We start from the raw sequence: 24,977 nt of genomic DNA on the forward strand, positions 1-24,977 counted from the left end.
GGGTCTCAGTGCTCCTGTTTGAAATTTATTAACATTAGCCTGCAGCTGTTCCAAAGATAAAACAATTTTCTGAAATGTGTAACTGATAGAATCTTCTTTCTTTTAGGGTTGGGTTGATAATCTAAATGGACCTAGTGGACTCATTATTGCGGTATGTATAACGATGAAGAGGTAACTCCCTGAAATGTGGTAGAGGAATAGTAACAGAATTCTTAGTGCTGGCTTAGCTTCATTAATCCAAAAATATAAATGTTATTTTACCAACAATTGAGGCATATTATTTAAATTATTCTGCTTGTAATACAGAGGTAGGATGAAATTATTTTTATCCTTTGAGAATTTTTGTATCAAAAAACAGATAATGTGCTATCAATTACGATTTAGGAGTTTTATTTTTGAAGTCTTTGAGCATCAAGGATTTTTCTTTAGTTACCACAAGATGGGGGTATTTCCTCCTTTTTGCAGTTTGTAATGACATGAATTAGTACAGTGAATTGAGGATGCAATAAAAATAGTAGCTTCAAAGATTATTAAATTCTTTTTTTTTTTTTTTTTTTTTTTTGAGATGGAGTTTCGCTCGTTACCCAGGCTGGAGTGCAATGGCGTGATCTCGGCTCACCGCAACCTCCTTCTCCTGGGTTCAGGCAATTCTCCTGCCTCAGCCTCCCGAGTAGCTGGGATTACAGGCATGAGCCACCATGCCCAGCTAATTTTTTGTGTTTTTAGTAGAGACGGGGTTTCACCATGTTGACCAGGATGGTCTCGATCTCTTGACCTCGTGATCCACCCACCTCGGCCTACCAAAGAGCTGGGATTACAGGCTTGAGCCACCACACCTGGCCAATTATTAAATTCTTGATTATAAAACACATATAAGAGTTTATGTGTGGGTATGGAAAAGAGATAAACATCACTAATTCTTAATGAATACAAGAAAGAAAATTACCAATTGGAGCAAATTTTTCAAATACAAAAAATCTGAATATAGGCAACACTTTTGAATAATCTCTTACAAGGACCTCTAGGTCAGCAGCCCTTACTGAGCATCTCCCTGGAGTCCAGACTGACCCAGCCTAGCTGTGGGGCTTCATGGCTCTCACTGAAGCATTTAGGGACTCAACCAACTTCTCTCTTTTGTACCATGAATAGGAAATCAAGGATCTAAATGAGTTTAAATCTTATTAGGGATTCAGACTGCACTTCAGAATCTGTCTCTGTTCCTCTCAGAACTAGGTTCAACATGAATTACAATACAAATATGAGACAGTGAATTATGACAGTGATGACCTTCCTTCCAATTTCTGATTTTTCTAGCAGCCCCTTTCTTTCTGTTTCCCACCCGTCCTAACTCTTATAAAAAAGTTCAGTTGGGGTGAACATTTGGTGACTTATGACATCATTATTTCAACATGAGCCCAAAGTGCATTTCATTATATGCAAAGCTGAATATTTACATTTTCTAAAGTGTTCTAAATTGGTTTCTTATGTCTGAAAGAAGGGATGCTAGTTATAAGAAAACAGAATTGAGTAATATAAGAAAGTGTTAATCATTGCAAATCAATGTTGGAAACATGCAAAGCACAAAGAGTCAATTTCATAAACTCAACAAACTAGTAACACGAATAATTCCCAATTCTTGCATCTATATAACATCAGTGATCTGTGAGGTGAACTAAGATACTGAATAAAAAGTAAATAATAAGGCAATTTTTCCAAGCCCCAAAAAAGTTTTTATTAGTGGTGGAATTTCAACAATTTTTTTTTCAAATAAATGTTTCTTAAATTGTAGTGCCTACTATTGCTTGTAAGTTAATAAACCGTAGGAGAAAACAAAATCAAGGAAATGGTAAACAAATAGTAATGAGAAAATTAAAAGGAAATTTGTATAATCTTAATTCTTAACATGTCATGAATTAGGTTTTTAGATATGAAAGTTTATTATTGGTGTTTGTGAATTAACTGAGTTTAACCTCTCACAAACTTGAGGAAATTTATTCCCTAAGGTAACCTGAGGAACACTAGTAGTTCATGGATATGCTAGAGTTGCACTTGGCTGAGAAGGTAGGATGGGCTGAGGAAGTCAGACTTAGCATAAGAACCTGGTAAGCAGTGGATCAAGATGAGCTGTTTTCACTTACTGCACTAGTATAATCAGTTTGATGATACATACCTTAGCCCCAGCTATTACTTAAGATCTGGTTTAATATTTTGTGTTCTTTTTCCTATGCAGGCTGGGAAAGGGTTTCTTCGGGCCATAAAAGCTACTCCGATGGCTGTGGCAGACTTAATTCCGGTTGATACAGTTGTCAATCTCACACTAGCTGTAGGATGGTATACTGCAGTTCACAGGTGTGGATGCTCAAGTGGGCTTTCAAAGATTTCATGAGTGGGAGGGTGAATACATTAGGCACATTTTCCAAATATAGGCATTTCACTGTACAAGATCCCAAACGTGAGGCAGTGTTTGTTTCAATATTTTGTAGACTTCCTAATATGCCATCATATATGCATTCAGTTGTTTTATAAATACAGTTTAGTACTTGGCTACTCAAAAGTAATAAAACCTTTAAATCACTTAACCATAAAATTCTTGATAACCAAAAGGCTTTTCTTTCTATTCAGTAGTCTAAAATCCAGCTTTCTTTTTTTAGCACAAAGGAGATAGAAGTTGATGTAATGAGAGAATACATTTTTTTTTAATTGAACTCTGGTAAATGCCAAAAGTTGAAACACTATGTGTGGGGAAGCTTCCTGGTATAAAGATTAAAAACATAGGTTGTTCATATATTTGGCTCTGTTAGTAAATGGTCAACAGAATTAAATTTTTTTAAGTGAACTCACACATATGTGCTCCATAGTATGTCACTCCTAACATCTCTCTCTCTCTCTCTCTGTCTCACACACACACACACACACACACACACACACACACACACTTTTCCTAGTCTTCTTCCATTTTGCTTATTAACCCAGAGAAAGAACAAAAGATGGAAGCCTTGCATCAGATGAATTATTGAAACCACTCTGTCTAAATATTATTTTTCCTAATTTTTATTTCATTAGTTTTCCATTTTGTTGTATTTATCTAATTTTTATTTCATTTTCCAGACCCAAGTCAACGTTAGTCTACCACTGCACATCTGGTAACTTCAATCCCTGCAATTGGGGCAAAATGGGTAAGTACCTATAGCCATGTAACCGCATAATTACTAGTGTCTGACAGAGAAAAAATTGACAGTGTGTCATGGAGCTTAGAGCCTACACGGGGAGAAAGACAAAAAGTAAGTAAAAGACAAAATAATGATAAATTGTAAATGTGTGGTGGTTAACTAGAATGTACTGTGGTTGCCAAGGAAAGAAGTCAGTGGGAACATATACATGATCGTAAGCAGTAAGGGGTCCATAGAGATTTAAAAAACAATGATGAAACAAAGCAAAAGTTGGCAGTTATAAAGAATGTCATTGATAAAATATGGAAATACTCCTCCCTGCTGGAGCAGCGGCTCCTACACACACCCCTTCCCTTCTTGATAATGTCACTGAGAATGCAATATGATCGATGATCAATGGGATTTAGAAAAGTCAGGTGATATTATTCCTTGGTTATTAAGTCCGTCATACTGATCATTAATTTATGCAGCTTGTCTCTCTTGGGTGTGCAGTAACCATTCTACTAGTGATCTGTAAAAGTGAATAGGAGTCACTACAGGAAAAATAAAAATAACATACGGATTCCTTAAACCCTAGGACCAAGGTCTTGGGCATTGCTAAGGAAACCATATCTTTAATAAGCATCTAGATGATTCTTGATGCTTGGTGAAACCCACTTTGAGAAACCCTGTACTGTATACATTATTGATTTGTCTGAATGTAAAGAATTGGATCTGTTCAATGTATAAAAACCATGGAAATAGATTTGAGTACAACTTAAACATCTAATTATGGTAGAAGGTAAAAGTAGGGAGTTTGGCTATTCTGTAGGATTTCTTAGTACCTACTAATGCACCCCTTCTTTCCCTGTTACATAGGTAACACTATTCCTTACACATTCCAATGGTAAGCCATGGTACCTCACTTGAGTGTTCTATTGCAGGGCAGCTAGATGCTGTGGCTCATTTATAATAGGCTTTGAATTGAAAAATGCTTTTCCAAGAATGAAAAACACTTGGTATGCAGGTATTTTTCTCTACTCCTCTTATACATATAGCAAACATTGTTGGCTGATACTACATTGTTTCTCCCTGTGCCAAGGCTCTGTTCTAGATGCCCATCTAATACAGCATCTGGAAGCTATTACTAATTAATTTGGTGTTGCATACAAATTAAACTCACATGTGTTTCCTATCAGGGCTCTTAGGAGGGATTAAAAGGCTTCCTATTAGTAGCAGTAGCCACGTGATAGGATGTTGAACATACATAGCCTCAGGTGACATTATAAGGAGTGATAGCTAGGTGGGTGAACATGGGCTATCTCTCCATAGAATTGTCTCCATTAGTGTCCCTTAAGAAGAGTTTTTAATCGCCTGCATACAGGTCTTAAGCATCTTTTATCAGATTTATACCTAGGGCCTAGGTAATTTTTTTTTACTTATTTAAATGTTTTATGTAAAAATATGTTTTATAATTTTTTGTGAACAGTGTCAAATGCAGTTGATTTTCATATATTGACCCTTTAGCCATCTTGCTAAACTTCTTATTGCTAGAAACTGTACAAAATTTCCTCTTGGTTTTCTACGTAGACAGTTACTTAATCTACAAAAATATGAGTATTATTCTTATCTTTTCAAACCTTAAGTCTTTATATCTCTTGCTGAACTTCTAATACAATGGTGAATAAAAATGGCAATAGTACATATTGTTGTCTTGCTGCTAATTTTCAGCAGAAGGCTTCAAATTTTAAACTATCCTGCCATGTTTAGGATAAACCCAAGTTGGTCATACCATGTTATCTTTTTAATATTTTGTTTAATTCAGTTTGCTAATAATATGTTCCCCTTGTTTCTTCAATTCTCTGGAAGTATTTGTGTAATATTGGAGCAATCTATTCCTTGGAACTTGGTAAAATTACCTATAAATTATCTTTGTAATTTTGTGAGAGGATTTTTTTATTGCTTCAATTTCTTCAATAGTTAAAGAATTTTGCAGGCTTTCAGTTTCTGCTGGAATCAGTATTAGTAAATTTTATCTCTTTTTCTAAGAATTTGTCTGTTTTAAAATGTATTCACATAAAATTTTTCATATCAATATTTTTGTCCTAAACTGTATCTGTAATTGTGTTTCTCTTTTAATTCATAATATTTGTGTGTCTTCTCCAAAGGGTTTATTGTTTCTTTTTTTCAAAGAACCAATTTCTTCTGGCTTTACTGATTATTTAATTAATTAATTAATTAATTTTTTTTGAGACGGAGTTTCGCTCTTGTTACCCAGGCTGGAGTGCAATGGCGCGATTTTGGCTCACGGCAACCTCCGCCTCCTGGGTTCAGGCAATTCTCCTGCCTCAGCCTCCTGAGTAGCTGGGATTACAGGCACGCGCCACCATGCCCAGCTAATTTACTGACTCTTTATTATGTTGCATTGTTTTTCTGTTGCATTGATGTATTGCCTTATCTCTATTTTCCCCTTCCTCTTGTTTTCTTTATTTTTTTTTCTTCTCTTTAACTTAGAAACGTAGCTCACAAATAGTCAGCTTTTCTAATACTTGCATTTATGGCTTTATTTTTCCCTGAAATGCCACTTTGGCTGTATCCCACACATTTTGTTGTATAATGTTTATGTTATCATTCCTCTCTAAGCATTAAGCATATTTCATTTAAATCCTTCTTTGACCCATGAGGATGTAGAAGTACAGTTGTCAATTGCCAAATTGAATTTTCTTCATGTGCATTAGATTCTACTTGTCTTCAGATTGGAAAGACAGTAGCTTAATGGTTAAAAGTCTTGGGCATTAAGATCTTATAGACTTGGATTCAAATCATACCTCATTAATTCACTCCTGTATTCATTAAATAGGCATTATTCTCGGTCTGAGGATATATCACTAAACAGAAATCCATGCCCACATAAATATTATATGCTGGTATGGGTCCTACCATTTAGTAGACTCCACTGCTTACTAGTTATATCAACTTGAAAACATCACTCAGTTTCTCCCTGTAGATCAACTTTTTTTCTGTCAATGAAAATAATAATTATTCTATTCCAGGGAGCTCTTGGGAGGATTTAATAAGATAAAGTGCTAAGCACAGTGATTAGAATGGTGGACATTTCAGTAAATCCCTGCTATTACCATTTGGACAGCTTACTCAGAAAGCCTTTCCTAACCCAGCCTCACCCATCCCCTTCCTGGCACCCAGACAGAGCTAGATGCTTCTTTTATCTTCTTCTAGAGCATACTGTAGTGATCTCTAGCAGAGTACTCAGGCAAAATATGTAACTGCGAACTGTCCACATCTCCTAGCAGATTGCCAATTCCTTAATAGACAGGAATATATCATATATATATTTTTTACGTCGGCACCTACCACAGTGCCTGGCAAATGTTAAATGCTTAATAAATATATTTGTAATGACTAATGGAAGGATTGGTATAGTTTTAGGAAATGGAAAGTAATTGTATGTTGCCATTTATTTTAGTAAAAAAATATTTCTTCAGCGCTGATTACCTGCCAACCACTTTTCAAGGTACTATATAGGTTGAAACAAAACAGACATAATTTTGTTATGGTATATAAATCTTAGAAAGGAGAAATATACATCAGATATGGTTGATTGCAGAAAAAACAGATTAAAGAAGTAAATAGTGCTGTGGGAAGGCTGCTATTTTATATGTGATGGCCAAGGAAAGTCTCTCTCATAAGGTGTCATCTTAGCTGAGACCTGAAAGAAGTGAGGGGGCAGATCGGAGGGATATGTGCAAGTATTCCAAGGTAAAGAAACGATAAATGCTACAGCTCTTAAATCATATTCAAGGACAACAAGGAGGCCAGTGTGGCTACAGTGGAAGCACCAACAGGGAGAATGGTAGGAGACAAAACCAGAGTGGTGAGCACAGAGCGTGAGGATATAGATGGTGCAAGACCTTTTAGACCATGGCGTTGCCTCTAAATGAGATGAGATTCCACTGAAGGGCTCTGAATGGAGAAGTACCTGTAATATACTCTGAGTTACATTTTACAGGAATCACTCCGGCTGCTACATGGAGATCAGACTGTAGGGGTACAAAGACAGTGGCAGAGACCACTTAGGACAGTACTGAGACACTCCAGGCTACATTAGGGGTTTGGATCAGAGAGACAGCAGGTGGAAATTATGATTCTGGGTATTTTTCAAACAGTGAGCTGATAGATTTTGTTCAATTATGTGTGGGTTGTTAAAGAAAGAGAAGAACCAAGGATGACCCTAAAGTTTTTGCCTGAACTACTATAAAAATTGAATTACCATTTGATTAGAGGTAGAAGACTGATGAAGAAGCAAGTTTGTGTATGTATTGGGAAGGAGATGGTTGGTAGTGGGAGTACCAGGAAGTCAAATTTAGAGCTGTTAAATGTGAACATCTATTACACATCCAGAGGGAAATGTTGAACAGGTATATGGATATATAGATCAGAATGTCAGTGTTGATATCAGAATTTCTTAGGCTATCAACCTGTGCATAGCTTTTGGTAATGTACATAACCAAATGTTTTAATAATGCCACAAATGTTTTTATAAGTGCCTGTGGACCAGATGATCATGATTCTTGAGACTCTTCTCTGTATTGGATCTATATTTTCAGATAGATTTTTAGGCATATGCTTTGAAAAAACCTATATACATTAAATAAAATTGAATTGAAGTGAGTATCTTTTGGAAAGAACTACTGAACTCACAAATGTATATAAAAAGTTATTATTTAAACCTAATCAAAGTAATAATATAAAAAGAAAAATACTATTATGAATAAAACCCTGGATACCAGAGTGGAAAATGAGTCTAACATATTCCCAGAGAAGTATTAAAGTAAATTAACGCAAGGAAATCTTACCTTTAGAATCTTTGACTTAAACCTTTAATAAAGATTCAAATAAATGTTAAGAAACTTTCTAAATGGTTCTAAAAGTAATGGTCCAGTCAAGGAAATAAGGTCTCTAGCCTCTGTCTTGGGGCTTTCAGAATAGACTAGATAACCTTAGAATTAAATGCAGATTATATTTTTCTGAACAGTACCTCCTTGTATTGACTACAAGTCTTTCCCCAATAATTTGTTTTAGAGTAAATGTTTCAAATAAAGGATCCAGTTCTTACCCCATTCACATTGTTTTGGTTTGCAGGGAACCACTTGCCCACATTGATTCTTGACTCTACACAGCAAATCCTCCTTCTTTATTATTTTGACCCATTTCAAATGCCTTCCACTATGATGGGCTTATATTCTCATCTTCTCCTCTAGCACTTACTCTCTTTTTTCCCCAGGATTCCAAATCTTGGCAACCTTTGAAAAAATCCCACTTGAGAGAGCTTTCAGGAGGCCATATGCTGATTTTACCACCAACAACTTCACAACCCAGTACAGGAATGCGGTCAGCCACCGGGCCCCTGCCATCATCTATGACTTCTATCTGCGGCTCACTGGAAGGAAGCCCAGGTGAGAAGCTCAGTCAGTGGCTCTGAGAGTGTCACTGTATGGGAGATTAAGGCCCCCAAATCTTTAGTGCTTCCTTCAGCGGAGGATTGAAGGAGACAATTGACTCTTACCCATATATATGGATTGAACACATCTAATCTGAAAATCAAAAATCTGAAATTCTCCAAAATCCCAAACGTTTTGAGTGCTGACATGATGCCAGAAGTGGAAAATTCCACACACTTTAACCTCATGTGATGGGTCACAGTCAAAACACATTCAAAACTGTTTCATGCATAAAATCATTTAAAGTATAAGATTACCTTCAGGCTATGGATATATGGCTAAGTGTGTATGAAACAGAAATGAATTTTCCCTTTAGACATGGGTCCCATCCCAAGACATCTCATTAAATACATGCAAATATTCCAAAATCTGAAAACAAAACCAAAAACACTTCTGGCCCAAGCATTTCAGATGAAGGATACTCAACCTGTGTTAAGTTTTGAACAAACCAAGCAGTCAGAGTGAGAAGCCACAAAAGACATTAAAAATGCTCCAGCACAATAAAGGAAGGTAAATGTTAAAGAGCTTGCTTGATGAATTCAACAAGTAATCATTTATACTAAAAGAAAAGCAACTGAGACTCTGTCACTAGGGTTTTCCGAATAGGTAGATAATCTTAAATATACAATAATGATGGCCAACCTTACTGACTGGGAGCTTACTGTGGCGCTCATGGGGCTAAGGATGATGCATGATGATCCCTTTTTCATTGTCACAGCTACCCAGGGAAGATATTTTCATCATCCCAATTTTACAAATGGGGAAATAGAAGCTAAGGAAAGAATCTGAAGTAGTCTCAAAGGAAGTGACAGGAAGGATGTGGGGAAAGCTGTCTCAAAGTCAGTATTTGGAACCAGATTTACTGCCACCTAGAGATGAATGAAGAAATTAGAGGGAATACAGTGTGCTGATGCGAAGGCAGCTGTCACCACCTAGCTGTGTGGCATAGGACATATCCCTTTATCTGTCTCGCTGGAATAATATTATGTCAGAGGAATCATTATTATAATTGCCTACAGTAATTTTTGTGATCAAGAATCAGAAGTATGAACCTCTGCTAGCACCTTGATAAGGGAGGAAGTCTTCTTCATTGTATTTAATTACCATCTTTATTAGCAGTGCAAATGACTAAAACTTAGCCAATGTAGAATTTATCTAAACTTTTAGAGACCTCATTTGGGGCTCATAACTCAGTTCTTGAGCAAGATGAAAAGGAAACATTGTGATTACAGGGAAAATATTTGTATGAGGCTTATTAAATAAAGATAGAAAAAGAAAAACAAAACAAATATTGTAGTTAGAAATGCTAAGGTTTTAAAATATGTCAGGATTAGGAGAAGGCCTGGATAAAGAACAAAGTTCAGTTACGAAAAAAGACAAACACAGAAGGGAGAGACACAACAAAAATCCAAAAGTATTTTGTGAGAAGTCAAACAGTAATATTTGTTGGTTTGTTGTGTGGTATGTATTTTAGCAATAATCTTTATGGCAGAAAAAGCTAAAATCCTTCTAGACCCTTTTCTTCTCCAGGTGTGCTTGTTTATACTCTTCTATGCTTTTATATCCATATGTAGACATATTGCATATATGGGCATATGTAATTTGTTTTGCAGTAGGGGAGTATGTGTATATAAATCAGTCACGTGTATTTAACAACTTTTTCCACTAATTTTCCATGAAAATCTAAGTCATTCTGCCCAGTGTTGTCTTTTTTTTTTTTTTTTTTTTTTTACTGTAAACAATGGGGCAATGAATATTATGGTGCCTGCCTCTTTGTAGAATGTACCTCTGTGTTCAGGAGAGGATGCTGAGTGAGGTTGCTGGATTAAAGGGTATGCGGATTTTGTGACTATTGCCAGGTGTTCCTCCCTAAAGGAAGACTGTCAATTGGCACCATCACAACAGTGTATGAGGGGTACAAACCAGTATTTCTTACACTCACTCATATTTTTAAAGTAGAACCCTATTAAGGTGCTTGTATCAAGCCACAATGATGTCTACCTCATGCCTAAGAAATCTCCTATAATACAGTGAGAGAAATATCTCATGACTCATTAGGTTCATGTGTATTATCTTTTACCAGAAGTAAGCCCAAACCCCACAACAGCGTCATAGGTAATTACTCAGTCAACTACAGTAATCACTATTATCAAGACAAGGTTAACTAAAAATCAAGTGGTTTACAGGCCAAAGGTGACTTGTAGCTAAAAGACCTAGGTGGGCCATTAGCTATGGGTCCTTGAGCATAATCTCTCTGTAAAACGGAGATGCATAATATAAATCCTGACTCTCTCACAGCCATATTGTTAGGATCAAGTAAGACTCTATATGAAAGTTTTTGTAAATTGTTTTGAAGTTGGGAGGTGCACAAAGATGATCTGGTCCAAGTCCTGAACGCGAGATTGGACAGTGAGGTTCATCTTGCATAATGGTTCACCGGGGTACTGAGATTACACAGCACAGGTTTTTTGAGGTCAGTTAAAACTGGGTTGGAATTTGACTTTGACACTTTATCTTAAGCTCATGTTACTCATTTCTAAAACTGCAGACTTACCTAACAAGATGATATCGAAATTAGCAGAGGGAATACTTTGTAAAAGTATGGGGCTGTGCCTAATACAGAATAGGTTATCAACAAGAAGTTATTTTATCTTTTTAAATCTCCACTGTGACTGACAACTGCTTTTGGTTCACCAAACAATATTATAGTCTACCCTTCTGCCCAAAAGTTATATACTAAGGCCTCAGATCCTATCAATTTTTAAAAATACAAGAACGTACAATAAAGACGATAAATAAGGCCAAGTATAATGGCTCACGCCTATAATCCCAGCACTTTGGGAGGCCAAGGCAGGTGGCTCCCTTGAGCCCAGAAGTTCAAGACCAACCTGGGCAACATGGCAAAACGTTGCTTACAAAAAATTAGCTGGGCCCCACTGCGCTCCAGCCTGGGCAACACAGTAAGACCCTGTCTCACAAAAAAAATAAAAGATGAGAAATAAGTTTTGTGATTGTCTACATCAGAATTCAAAAAATGAACAGTATGTCATTCAAGCTGAATAGTTGGCTCACTTTTAAAATAGGTTTGCTATTCTTGTGAAATAGGCGTTAGAAAAGAGAAAGAGGAGTGTGGTAGCATTAAATGCGGAATCGAACAAGCACCTTTAGCTCCAGTCCTTTTCCTTTTCTGTTGAATCAACAGAGAGTTAATGTGGAAGCGGGGAATTTTAATGAAGAATGGGAGAAAGACACAGGGGTGATTTTTGCATTTTGTTAAAAATAATTTCTCATACATCCCTGTAGAGTGACAGGGAAGCAGCCATCTGTGGTGTGCTGGTATTTACTTCTATCTGATGGTTATCTCAGGATGACAAAGCTCATGAATCGGCTTTTAAGAACTGTTTCCATGATGGAGTATTTTGTCAACCGGAGTTGGGAATGGAGCACATACAATACAGAAATGCTGATGTCTGAGCTGAGTCCTGAAGACCAGAGAGTAAGTATTGCACTGACATAAGCAACAGGAAAATGCTTCTCACTTCTCACTTGGAATTTAGAATTATTTGATTTGGAAAACTGATGGATGAATAAAGGATGTTTTGGTTATAGACACAGATTTTGTTTTGCTTTTTTTTTTTTTAAGAAAATCAGTCAATGCTATCAACACCACCGTAGGAAACAAATTTTTTTTTTTTTTTTTTTTTTTTGAGACGGAGTTTCACTCTGGTTACCCAGGCTGGAGTGCAATGGCGCGATCTCGGCTCACTGCAACCTCCGCCTCCTGGGTTCAGGCAATTCTCCTACCTCAGCCTCCTGAGTAGCTGGGATTACAGGCACGCGCCACCATGCCCAGCTAATTTTTTGCACCTTTAGTAGAGACGGGGTTTCACCATGTTGACCAGGATGGTCTCGATCTCTCGACCTCGTGATCCACCCGCCTCGGCCTCCCAAAGTGCTGGGATTACAGGCTTGAGCCACCGCGCCCGGCCTTGGAAACAAATTTAATGTAAGTAAGAAACATAGGTTCTTGGACTTTGGTTAAATCTTTACTGCTGATCTGCCAACATGTTTTATCTACTGCACTTCTATCGTTTTGTCACTCCTTGGTAGTTATTTCTACAAACCCTCAGTACCTCCAGGTGGCTGTGTTCCTCCCTTATCTGCCACAGCATATGACTTCAATGAAAACTAATGATTTTATTTGTTCATAAACTCTATCATCCACTATTCTTGTCCAGTCAGAATTGTTCTGCCTCTTCCAGCTACAGTTCCTTCCTTACCTAGCTAAAGCTAATCCCTACACCTGTGCACTCTGCCTCCTCTCAGACTTCCCTCCATCAGTGCTGCGTCATCAATCTTCCTTCCTATAGTATTTCTCTACAACAGTTCAGATTTTTATTTCTCAGGACAGGCCTTCAGTTTAATTCCTTAGCATCAGCATCACTTATTTCTTTAACTTCTTGACAGTAACAAAGGATAAGTCCTAAAATCTTTGCATATTCTGAAATTCACAAAAATCACTCCTTTTTTCTTCCACTACCAGTCACTCTCTTTTTAAATATAAATTCTGCTAACTTACTCCTTAAGGCTTTGCTTCCCAAAGTTTAATCTGTGTAATGACGTGGTAATTTTATAGGAAAGGATGACAGGACAAGGGGATAACACTCAAATCTAAGAAGAAAGGGAAAGCTGCATCATTGATGTTTTGGTCTCTAACATATTATTCCATCACTTTTTAAAATAATTACTCCTTGATTAGTTGACATATATACCAAGCCAACCATAAGCTTTCAAGCTATGTAATACTATTTCCTTTAAATATCTCTCAGAAGAAATAAAGTGTTTGTGCTTGATCCATGTTTAAATATTCCTAAGTAAATAGTAATCCATATTATAGTACCTTTGAAATAACAGTACAAATAATCTCTCCTTTGGAGAGGTTCAACCTATGTCTCCCAGGTTGAATATCACTCATCTATGTAAAAGAAACCTCAAGTGGACAAAGTGACTGTCTGGCACTGCGGTTCTGGCAATCTATAATGTCTCTTGCCTCTCAGGTATTCAACTTTGATGTGCGCCAGTTGAACTGGTTGGAATACATTGAAAATTATGTTTTGGGAGTTAAAAAATACTTGTTGAAAGAGGATATGGCTGGGATCCCAGAAGCAAAGCAACACTTAAAAAGGTAAGTATAATCAGTCAGCTAATATTTATTGAGCACCTAGTGTGCATCCGATTTTATACCAGACATGCCATTTGTGCAGAGAAGGAGAAGAATGAACATTTCTTGAGCATTTACTACATGACAGGTCCTATACTCTATACTCTGTTCTGTAACAAAGTTTCATTTAGACTTTACCACACCTCTATGAGACAGGTATTACTTTTGTTATCCCATTTTTATCAAACAGATATTTAGGTTTAAACACAGCAAATAACTTGTCCATGGTAATGCACAGTAAGTCTAGGAGCCAGATTTGAACTCAAGTTGTGTTTCTAGTACCACACTCTGTCATAATGGGATATAAATACCCAACAGGCAGGGACCTAATTATGGTATTTAACCTAGAAAAAAAGTCAGTCTTCAATTTTTTTTAACTTTCTTAAATTTCTTTTGGTCATGATCCCTGAGGGATAAAGAATTCTAGCACTCTAGTATAATCCTGGTAGAAGCAGGGGATCTGTAGTGCAGAGATGGTAAGGATGGAAAAGTAGCTTGCAAAACAGGAAGAACCTTGAATAGCAAGCTAAGAACTTTAGAATTTACCTTCTAATGAATAAGAACCAGTGAAGATTTGTGATGTGCTAACATGATCAAAGTATATTTACAAGATTATGCTAGTCATGCTTGTAAATAGCTTCAAATAGAGAGAGCTGCAAGAGAAAGTAGTTAGGGAAATATGATAGAAATCTGACTGTTCAGCAAGAATGCTGTAGAAATGAGATGCAAAAACCAAAAGGCCAAGTTATGCCACATACTCTGAGCACTTCATAGATACCAGCCAGTCTTAGCCAGGAAAACACACGTTTATCTTCCGATAATGCTATCTGGTAATTTTAACTTTGGTTATGTCTGTCTGTTCCCTAGGCTCCGAAATATTCACTACCTCTTTAATACTGCCCTCTTCCTTATCGCCTGGCGCCTTCTCATTGCAAGATCTCAGATGGCTCGGAATGTCTGGTTCTTCATTGTAAGCTTCTGTTATAAATTCCTCTCCTACTTTAGGGCATCCAGCACGCTCAAGGTTTAAGAACATGTTGTCATCGCTTTTTATCTGGAACCTCTCAGATACCTCTAAAACAGCAAACTGTGATTCTCAAGATTAGAAAGTAGCAAGGAATATGCCCAAATCGTCAGATGTCACATGTGCTGTCATGTATTTGTCCCTATTCCTTAACTATATATTTTTATTTCAGTGAGAGAAGGAAAGTTGTAAACTAGCCCATAATCACATATATTTTAGGGGAAAACAAACCCACACTGTTTCCTAACATTCTATTTTATGCCCTCGTATTAAAATGAAAGTACTCCCACTTTTCTATATTTAGCTTTTTTTTTCTCCCTGAGAAGATTCATTTGAACTCAGTAAATATGGAAAGATGCATGGCAGAAGCTGAAATGAGCTCAAGCAGTACTAACCTTGGAACCATTCTGGGGCACCCAATAGAACAATTTAAAATCAAGATGAGTAGAAGAATGGTCTCAGTGTCCTCAAAAATGCAGTAAGAAAAATAATTCCTCACTGAAAATGTCTCTCTTTCCTTTCCATGTTAAACCTTGGAGACCTGGTTGAGGGGTGGGGGAATTAGAAAAGCAGGTTCACACTTAACATTTTTCTTAACTATATTTACTTCTTAGACTTAAAAAGGAACAAGAAGTGTAAATAAGTATGTACAGAGTGATGGATTAAGCACATTTGCATTGGGGACTCTAGTGTATTATGCTTTTAAGTCAAAATTAATAGCTTCCCAAATTTGAATTAGCATTTATTTCTAAGTCTTTTTAAACCCCAGTTTTCCTGATAACCTTCTTTCAAGAGTCTCCTTCTCCTACAAGTGGCCAAACCCTTTATATTTAAGCTTTTTCCACTCAGGCCTCAATTAGAGTGGTTAACAGGGAGAGGGATGGTCCCAATTTGATCTTTGCAAAAATTTCAAATAAACTTTTAAACTGTAGCTTTAGTCTTCTTGTATAAAGTGGGGAAGATTACACTTATGTGATCACCAAAGGATTTACTAGTATCTTGATCATTCCAGTTGCACAATGTTAACTGTACAACGCACAGCAGAAAAGTGAATAGACTTCACTAAGTGACTCTAAGTCTAGAAAATAGGTTGTTTTCTTAAAAATATTTTGTGTATAATGCAAACTAATTAGTAAAAACTATATATATTCTCCAATTCCTATAGTAATCATGTAACTGCTACTCCAACTTTTCTCATACTTGAGAGATGAGTATATGTTGGATTGCAGCATTTCTTCATGTAAAAAACATGGAATATTATTTAAATATAGTCTTTGGGACCTAAACAACTAAAATTAGTCACTACACAACTAGTTGAAAACAACACAGGCATAAAATGTTAACAAAGAATGGCAGTTATAGTTATGCTCACTTTCTGGAATAATTGGGTAATATTCAGAAAGGCACATTGAGGTATTTAAAGTGTACAAGGTCAGTATCTAGCCCAGTATTACTTGAGATTCTCCTGAGGTCCATATAAAGGGCATTTTGGAGGAACTCTTCTGGGCAATATCTTTCCCAATCTCATTTAAGTTCTTGGAACTACTTTTCATAGCAGATAACCTGGCTCTGAAACTAAGCACCTGGTGATCCTTAGTGTGAGATGTCTATGATACTTTCAAGTTATATCAATTAAGATACAAGCTATAGATATGGCAAAAATATGAAATCAAGGTATAGCTCAGTGGAATTGGATTAAAACATATAGTTCTAAGAATTCACTTTTGATTGTATGTTTCACCAATTCAATAACTCCACGAATCAAGTATTCACATTTTGACTTTTGATTAAATAAAAATTTGAATTAAAATTCTTCCCCTCTTCTAGTGTTGTGTCTTTAACTGCTGACTACTGCAGCACTTCTCTCTCCTTTACACCACCTGAACCACACCCTGGAAAACGGAAATAACTTCCAAAGAACTCTTTCCACCAAATCATATCACAGGAATAACTATCAGATGAATATAAATTAACATATAGATACATAATACTTCTTTTTCTAACACCATTAATAAGGTTATTTTGACATGAGTATTCTATTTGCGGCATCAAAGAAATGACACAAAGTTCTCTTGTGATAATTGGGCAGGAAAAGCAGGTATCTGTATGAAAGACAATCTCTAGCATTTACTAGGAGGTAGTAAATTTCACATCAAGACAAATTAGCAATTATTTGAATGCCTAATATAAACAAAGCAATGGGAAAGAACCTTCTACTTTGGGGAAAAAGAGGTTGGAAAGTACAAAGAAAAGGTACCTCTGCGTCAAAAGAAGTTTTGGCAATCCCTATATTCTATACCCACAAGATACCTGATACAGTATCAAGTATTACAGAGTTGAAGAATCATTGCCTGGGGCAACTAATACTAGAAAAAGTTGAGGCAAATGGGCACACAATTCAGAAAAGCACTTGCAGTTTTCAACTAACATCATTACTTCCATTTAACACTTCATTTAATTAACTTAGTATCTCAAGGAAAAGACTGGTCTAATAATGCCCAAATAGCATGCTATCTTACAATAAACATAAACAATTAAAGTAGATCGGCCTAGTTTCCAAAAACATCAATAATTTTCAAAGTTTACAAGAGTCACTTGTAAATTTCCACATAGCTACTTTTCTAGATTCTGATAATATTGTCTGGGAACATAAGCAACTGCCTATAGTAAGAAGTAATGATTCTCAAATGCCCACATAAAGGTGTGAAAAATACTCACTGCCTAGGTCACTTAAAAACTATTTTTTAAAAAATAAAGACTAGCAATTGCTGGTTTTCAGAGACAATAGTGGTTTGAGAAGTCTCTCAAACCGGTTTGAGAGACAGTAGTGCCCTGCAAAGGGATATACTACTGTGGCAAAAGAGACTTAAGTAGCCACAGACACCTTTTCTGATATACACATATTTTAGATGTGTCCCTACTTTATTTGAAATACTGATTCCAATCTGGAACTGCAAAAGGGACAGGAGATGTGATATGGCAATTTGGGTCAATTCCAGAAAAATACCTTAAAGACAGTAAACTACAGTACAAGAAGTCATCAAATTGATTTGCGTAACTGCTTGAAAACAAAATACAAAGTTTATCAGTTATGAGCTGTTGTTGAAGGTCTGCTTTAGTATGTAGCTTTCATTAATGTATACTTTTCCCCATGCTTTCTTGTCCTTAATAGTTTTCCTTAAGATTATTAAAATAGCATAAATGAGTTATATTTGAAAAATTAACCTAACTCCTTTTGTGAAACACAAAATATTTGGACTTGCCAAAACTATTTAAATGTTTCACTGCTTGAAATTACGTGTTCACAGGTTTATACACGTTAATTTTGAGTTAACTACTCAATTTTCATCGCTTTTTCATCTTTAATAAGAGAAATAGAAAATAAACCCTGTATTATAGAGCAATTTAGCGCCATATGGAAGAAAAGCAAATGTAACAAAGTGTTATTTTAAAATTCCTGTAGTTTTCCTATAAGAAAAAAAGTTAAATTTGGGAACTGAGGCTTATTTGGGGATACATTTGGATTTTCTTCTAGGATTAAAAAGACAAAAAAAATGCTATATAATTTGTCATTTATTGAATCCAAATGTTTGTGCTTGTAATACTAAATATTTTATGTTCATCTAAGTTGAGAACTAGAAGTAATTTGAGTGCCAGGTGCAGTATGGCTTATGCCTATAATCCCAGCAATGTTAGCAGCCTAAGGTGGGAGGATTACTTGAGTGCAGGAGTTGGAGTCTGGCCTAGGCAACAAAGAAAGACTCTATATAAATGAAAAAGAATTAGCCAGGTTTGTTGGTGGACGCCTGTAGTCCTACCTACTCCGCAGATTGAGGCAGGAGGATTGCTTTAACCCATGAGTTGGAGGATACCGTGAGTTATGATCGCACCACTGCACTTTAGCCTGGGCAACAGCGAGAGGCCCCATCTCTTTCTAAAAAAAATAAAATAAAATAAAGGTAATTTTGTAATACTAAGTTAAGCTTTTCCTAAGAGGTAGTCTGAAGTGTACAAATACTGCAGCAGGGAATTATTTAACTAAATATTTACTCTTCTTTATAGGCCAATGTATGCAAACTAACTTTTAAAAAATCCATTTCATATACTTTGAGATCTCAGACTTTTACATATATAGTCTCAAATACATGCATATAGATATTATGAATACTCTAGTAAAACAAAAAGGAGAATTGGGTAATAAAGTAGGGTATCCTGGCTGGAGGCACCTCCACGCAGAGGGAAAGCTGCATAATAGGTGAGTAAAGTGCTCTCTGCAATAGAAAACAGTTGGTGAGGCCAAAAACTCCTAACAAATCCTAATATGCAGGTAAACTTCATCATCCAAATGGCTGGTCGAATTTTAATACTTCCACTGCCAAATATCTGACTCTATTTGAGGAGTTTCAGATGGAAGCCTCAACCTTTAAAATGGAAATCAATGGCAAAGCAGAATTTTGCTTTAAAGAAATTCCTTTCATAGGAGATCTCATTAAAATTTTAATATGGTATTTGGAAAATATGAAAACAAAAATTGTATCAAAATAATTTTTAAAATCCTTTTTAAAGATACTTAACTGTTCTAAGGTAATCCTAAATCAACATTGTTTTCCCTTCCATTTAGAAAAAACCCAAAACTCGATTGAATTTTCTCACAAGCATACTTAAAGGACAATCAGTCTAAAATTCTAATTCTTTTCCATTAAAATTCCTGTTGACAGATGTTTCGTTAGTTTATAGCCCAACTTTGTTGGAAATAATCTGAAGGAAAAAAAAATCAAAACCTAGAGAAGGTTCATTTACTATTTAGAATTTTCTGGATTCAAAATCTTTCAAAGTGTATCATTTACCTTCATCAGTTAACTTCATGGCTGTTAATGATATTTTTTTAAGTGATGCTTATTTTCTGCAGAATATCATTCTGCATAAATTTTACTGCAAAACAGACCCATCACTATCTCCTTTTCTCCATTATACGGTTCATCTTGTTTTTATAACTTTGTCTTTAAAATAAATCCATTTGAAAAACTGTCTTTCAGTCTTGTTATTTACCTGGAATTTTGTTTTCCAAAGGATCTAAGTCTGAACGTTTCTCTAAATGATTTCAACTTTGGAGACTGGTTGATGATTCTTCTACCGTCATTCAGTATTACAAAAGGAAAACTGATATTGGCACACATATTCCAAATACAGCTTTTAATAGTACGTGTATGATAGCTCCTTCTATTTTTAATCTTTTATATTCTGAAGATTTAGAACCAATCCTTAAATAGTTAAGAAAGTTAGAAAACAATCTAATACAGAATCATTCATATTCAGGACACTCTGAATGCAAATACTTCTTTCATAATCCAGTTTTACAGTTTAATGGACATTAATATGGCACCTCTCAGATCTGATATATCTTGTGCTTAAAGTTTGCCTTACACTTTCATTTAAAAGTTACCCTGTTCCCCACTTACCACATGTATAAAATATTCTATTTTTCTCTTAATGTTTGACAAGCTGATAATTCCCACTATCAGTAATGGATCTTTTTATAACTCACCCTATGTCCCCCAAAATATACCAATTATAATGATGAGATTTGGAAACTTGGCATCTTTTTAAAAAATGTGCTCTTTTCCCTGTGTAAGAGACTACTATACCATTTGTGAATGACACCTCTGTTACATAACACGTACATACCTGCCCCTATAAGAACTGACCTTAATCTTCTGAGACTCTACCTTCAACACTTAAAAAAGTCAATAACCAGAGTCCAAAGAAAAGCAGTTACTTTTTTAGACCAAGTTATTGGATAAATGGTCTTGTCAATATGGCTTAACATTAATATGGCTATAACATAGGGACTAGTCCCTGTTTTTCTTTATTTTGATCTGATCACAATTCTTTAAAGTCTAGACTGGTTTTCCATATGTTTTCCACATTTTATTCTGACATCATATCTTTTAAAAACAAAAGGATGCAAACATTTGCACTTCTCAATGTTTTTTTCCCCCATAGATAGATGTGGTTTCACTGATTTCCTTCAGGCTTTTTATCACCAAGAATCCAAGTCTGATTTCGATACTGCCCATTTTGTGTGAAAATTTAAGAAGGCGTCATCTTCAAAGCAACACTCCAGTTGGGCTTCTTCACTGTTTAGCTGCATTATTTCTTCTAGGACATTTGTAACAGACACAACAAATGTAAGAATTTCAGTTTGGTGTTCTTTTTTTCCTTTTTTTCTCTTTTTTAAAATAAGTATGTTTCCTGCTCATTTGTGTTTTCTTTTCTTTGAATATATTGCACAATATTTTATTATTAAAAAAAGGTTTTATGTCTCAGGCAAAAAGTTTTTCTCCTTCACTTGGGAGGTGTTAATGTGTATTATTTTCTAAAAGAGGTAAGTGGTTGTCTGTGTGGCCATCCTCAAAGGGAACCTAAGGAGAAAGAGAGGGGAAAAAACAAAGAATCAGTTTTATTCCTTACATTCTTTCCTCTAAACACAAAGTTTTATTTTGGACAATCCTTTCTAGTCACCAAAAGCTACTATCAACCTATCTATGTATCTGTTTTTTTTTGAGGCAGGGTCTGGCTCTGTCACTCAGGCTGGGGTGCAGTTGTGTGATCACAGCTCAATGCAACCTCAACTTCCTGGGCTCAAGTGATCCTCCCACCTCAGCCTCCCAAGTAGCTGGGACTACAGGTTTGCACCACCTTGTCCAGCTAATTTCTTCTACCTTTTGTAGAAATGGGGCTCTCACTATGTTGCCTTTGCTGATCTCGAACTCCTGGGCTCAAGTGATCCTCCCGCCTTGGCCTCCCAAAGTGCTGGAATTACAGGTGTGAGCCACCATGCCTGGCCCATAGACTTAACAATGATTCTAAGATATACAGATCAGCACTGTGTATACTATACCACTTACAGAATTGACAGGTTTATAGGATCCAAGTCTGAAACGACAGCAAATTATTTCAACTATAAATTTTCCAATTCCATGTAACATGCCTGTAATAAATAATAAGTTTATGCTTTTAATAAATTATTTCCTAAACTGCTATTTAAGAATAAATATAATGGAATAGATTATGGAAGAAAAACAAAGCAGTTTGCATTATTCACTTCCATGGTTAAAAATAATCAAGATAGATATTAATACAAATGGATTTGTTTTTTATTAAAAATCACAAGGCCATATAATTCATGATCTGCGCACAATCAATATTTTGTGGGTTTTTTTTTTTTTTTTTTTTTTGGTGAGACAGTCTTGCTTTGCTGCTCAGGCTGGAGTGCAGTGTTGCAATCTTGGCTCACTACAACCTCCACCTCCCAGCTCAAGCAACTCTCGTGCCTCAGCTTCCCAAGTAGCTGGGATGACAGGTGTGTGCCACCACACCTGGCTAATTTTTTTATATTTTCAGTAGAGATGGGGTTTCACCATGTTGGCCAGGTTAATCTGGAACTCCTGGCCTCAAGTTTTGGCCTCCTGCCAGCCTTGGCCTCCCAAAGTGTTGGGATTATAGGCGTGAGCCACTGCACCTGGCCTGAACACAAATCTTTTCAAGATCTTCACACACCAATACAATTTTGGAAAATAAATATCAATAAGAAAAATGCAAATAGATTTAAATGAAGCACTAACAAAGAATTCCCTAAGAAAAGCTATTCATTCATTTAAAAATATGACTCTAGGTATAATAAACTACCCAGCTCCATCTAATACTGAATAGGGACTGAAGGTGAAGAAATAAATATTTCTTTTTTTTCTATTATGCTTAACTCTCAATTTTCATTATTACAATTCAACAAATAATCTTAGCGAATTCCAAGATCTCAGGATAAAATCATAAACACATTACTGATTAAAAACCTAGTTCCATGTACTGCATAATTCAAAGTACTGTAACATATGATTTTACATACGATACAGTTAAAAATACCTTAAATGCCTTCTAGACATTTTCATATTTAATCCTATAACACACTTGCAAATTAGATATTATTGCTATTTTTACTGACTAGAAAACCTCAAAAAAGGTAAGTGATCTATTCCAGGATACCACAAAGTAAATGGTAGAACTTGCATTCAATTCTAATTCAATCTGACGTTAACACCCAGGATCTCTAACTCACCATTATATAATCTACCTTACATCACTGAAAACAATGAAATCAGTTATGTTTACTGGTTAGTCAATATAATTTTGGAGTTATGTAATTACATATTAAAGAAAAAGCTACTTAAACACTGAAACATGAAAATATGTATTTCTTGCCCCTTAAAGAAGAAGCATCTTAAATGTAAGCAACACTTTTAGAAATTATTAGACAAAAAAGACATGGTTGTTAACCTGTGGTTGAAAAGATTCCTCCAACAATTCCACAGAGTCTTACAAAAAACTGCCAGAACGGCATATGCTCCTCAGTGACTGTCACCATAAGAGAACTGAGATCGTATTTCATAAATATCCCAGAGACTCCATGGCTGCCTGCAGCATGGTTAATGATACGTTCCTAAAAGGTAGGGGAGAGAGAGGAGGAAGAGAGAAACAGAATTCATGTCATTTGGTCACTTACGTACATTCAGTATTAAGCCTGCAACCCTACTGTAAAAGGACATCCACATTTCTTTATGAACTGTCCTACTAGACTAAGCTCTTCAGAGAAATTATTTTGTATTCTTTGTGTGGTTAGCTTTTGAAACTATCAAAAGAGCAGAATCATTCTTTCTTATTTTCTCAAAAAGGTCACCTTAGATACAAGATTTCTACTGAGCTCAAGAGCTTACAAACATATGGCATGTTCCTCATGCTATAACTCAACTGCAAGCTTTAGGAATACAAATAATGAGGCTAACTACTACTAAGGGAAATTAAAACAGTTTTATGTAGGGCATTACAAAACCCTTTTTCTATTACTAGCACAGTAAAGCCTTATAAGCCATATTGATCAGGTTTCTAATAATGACTATATCTTAAAGCTGTAAAATGCTCAATATCATGCTGAGTTATAAATATATTTGTCACTACCTATAAGTGTAGAAGCTGTTTTAGGGTTCAGGGCATCTACATAATGAGAGACAAATAATGATTCACTTTGGGTTCCAGATCTAATGAATGTCAGCCCTCTCCCTCCCAACCCCCATCCTGCACTTTACCATTTCCAGTTACTCCACTCTTTTTTAAGTTAACAAACTATTTTAGTTACCCCATCAGTATAAACACATTCTTTGACAGTCAAAGCCCTGGGATTCTATTTTATATATATATATCTGTATATATATTTGCTTCTGTTATTTTAAAAATATATCCTAGACATAATTGCATGTTAGTACATAGAGATCATCCTCATTTGATTTTTAACAATTGCCTCTTCATCCACTGTGTAATGAAGCATCTGGATTGTTTTTAAGTCTTCTACTATTACAGATAACAATATAGTTAATAGCCTGAAACACACATTTTTGGCCACTGTATCTCTAGAATAGATTTCTAAAAGTGAGACTGCTGGCTCAAAGGGTAAATGCATATGTCCTTTTGCAGATACTGCCAAACTACCTTCCACAAAGATGACGCCATTTTGCATTCCCACAGCACTGCATGTTTGCCTGTTTTTCCGAAAGCCTTGTCAACTCTATATACTGTCTTTCAGGTGTTTGCCAATCTTACAGGTGAGAAATGGAATCACCCCATTTCTTAAAGAAATGTTGAGAAGCACAACGTGTTCATGTATAAACTTTACCTAGTTTCTCTGTGTGAGTGTATATACACACATACCTATACATATATATGTAGTTATATGGGCTTGCATTATCCCCCAAACCAAGTGAAAAGCTATAGGCACATGACACTTCACCCCTAAAAACTTCAATATCTAATCTAAGAACAAAAAAAATTCCACAATTATTGAGGGCATGGTCATCATGAGTTATAAGGCTAGTAAAAGAAAACACCATATAAAGGAAAGTAACATTTTTTAAAGCACTTAAATTTCACCTTAGAACTCTTCTGAATAGAAGTATTTGAATATTCACCATTCAAACAAAAAAATAAGAAAACATGATCCCAAAGTAGATGAGAAT

The 24,977-nt window shown here is 35.8% G+C and overlaps 2 protein-coding genes across 7 annotated transcripts in view; one reads left to right on the forward strand and one right to left on the reverse strand.

Annotated features, from left to right (window-relative positions):
• FAR2 (fatty acyl-CoA reductase 2) overlaps window positions 1-16,739 on the forward strand; it is a 154,973-nt gene extending 138,234 nt beyond the window's left edge. For both annotated transcript variants that reach the window (XM_003926616.4, XM_003926617.4), the window contains exons 6-12: window positions 107-151; window positions 2,231-2,349; window positions 3,109-3,176; window positions 8,452-8,623; window positions 12,035-12,164; window positions 13,726-13,853; window positions 14,757-16,739. In XM_003926616.4, the coding sequence (XP_003926665.2) occupies window positions 107-151; window positions 2,231-2,349; window positions 3,109-3,176; window positions 8,452-8,623; window positions 12,035-12,164; window positions 13,726-13,853; window positions 14,757-14,919 (825 nt within the window). In that variant the 3' untranslated portion in view covers window positions 14,920-16,739. The remainder of the gene's footprint in view (window positions 1-106; window positions 152-2,230; window positions 2,350-3,108; window positions 3,177-8,451; window positions 8,624-12,034; window positions 12,165-13,725; window positions 13,854-14,756) is intronic.
• Window positions 16,740-20,089: 3,350 nt separating this feature from the next.
• The window catches only part of ERGIC2 (ERGIC and golgi 2), a 60,327-nt gene continuing 55,439 nt past the window's right edge, over window positions 20,090-24,977 (reverse strand). For all 5 annotated transcript variants that reach the window (XM_074403006.1, XM_039472010.2, XM_074403005.1 and 2 more), the window contains 3 exons: window positions 23,248-23,410; window positions 21,822-21,904; window positions 20,090-21,335 (listed from right to left, as the gene is read on the reverse strand). In XM_074403006.1, the coding sequence (XP_074259107.1) occupies window positions 21,273-21,335; window positions 21,822-21,904; window positions 23,248-23,410 (309 nt within the window). In that variant the 3' untranslated portion in view covers window positions 20,090-21,272. The remainder of the gene's footprint in view (window positions 21,336-21,821; window positions 21,905-23,247; window positions 23,411-24,977) is intronic.

Source organism: Saimiri boliviensis, chromosome 7 (assembly GCF_048565385.1).
Source record: "Saimiri boliviensis isolate mSaiBol1 chromosome 7, mSaiBol1.pri, whole genome shotgun sequence".
NCBI lineage: Eukaryota > Metazoa > Chordata > Mammalia > Primates > Cebidae > Saimiri > Saimiri boliviensis.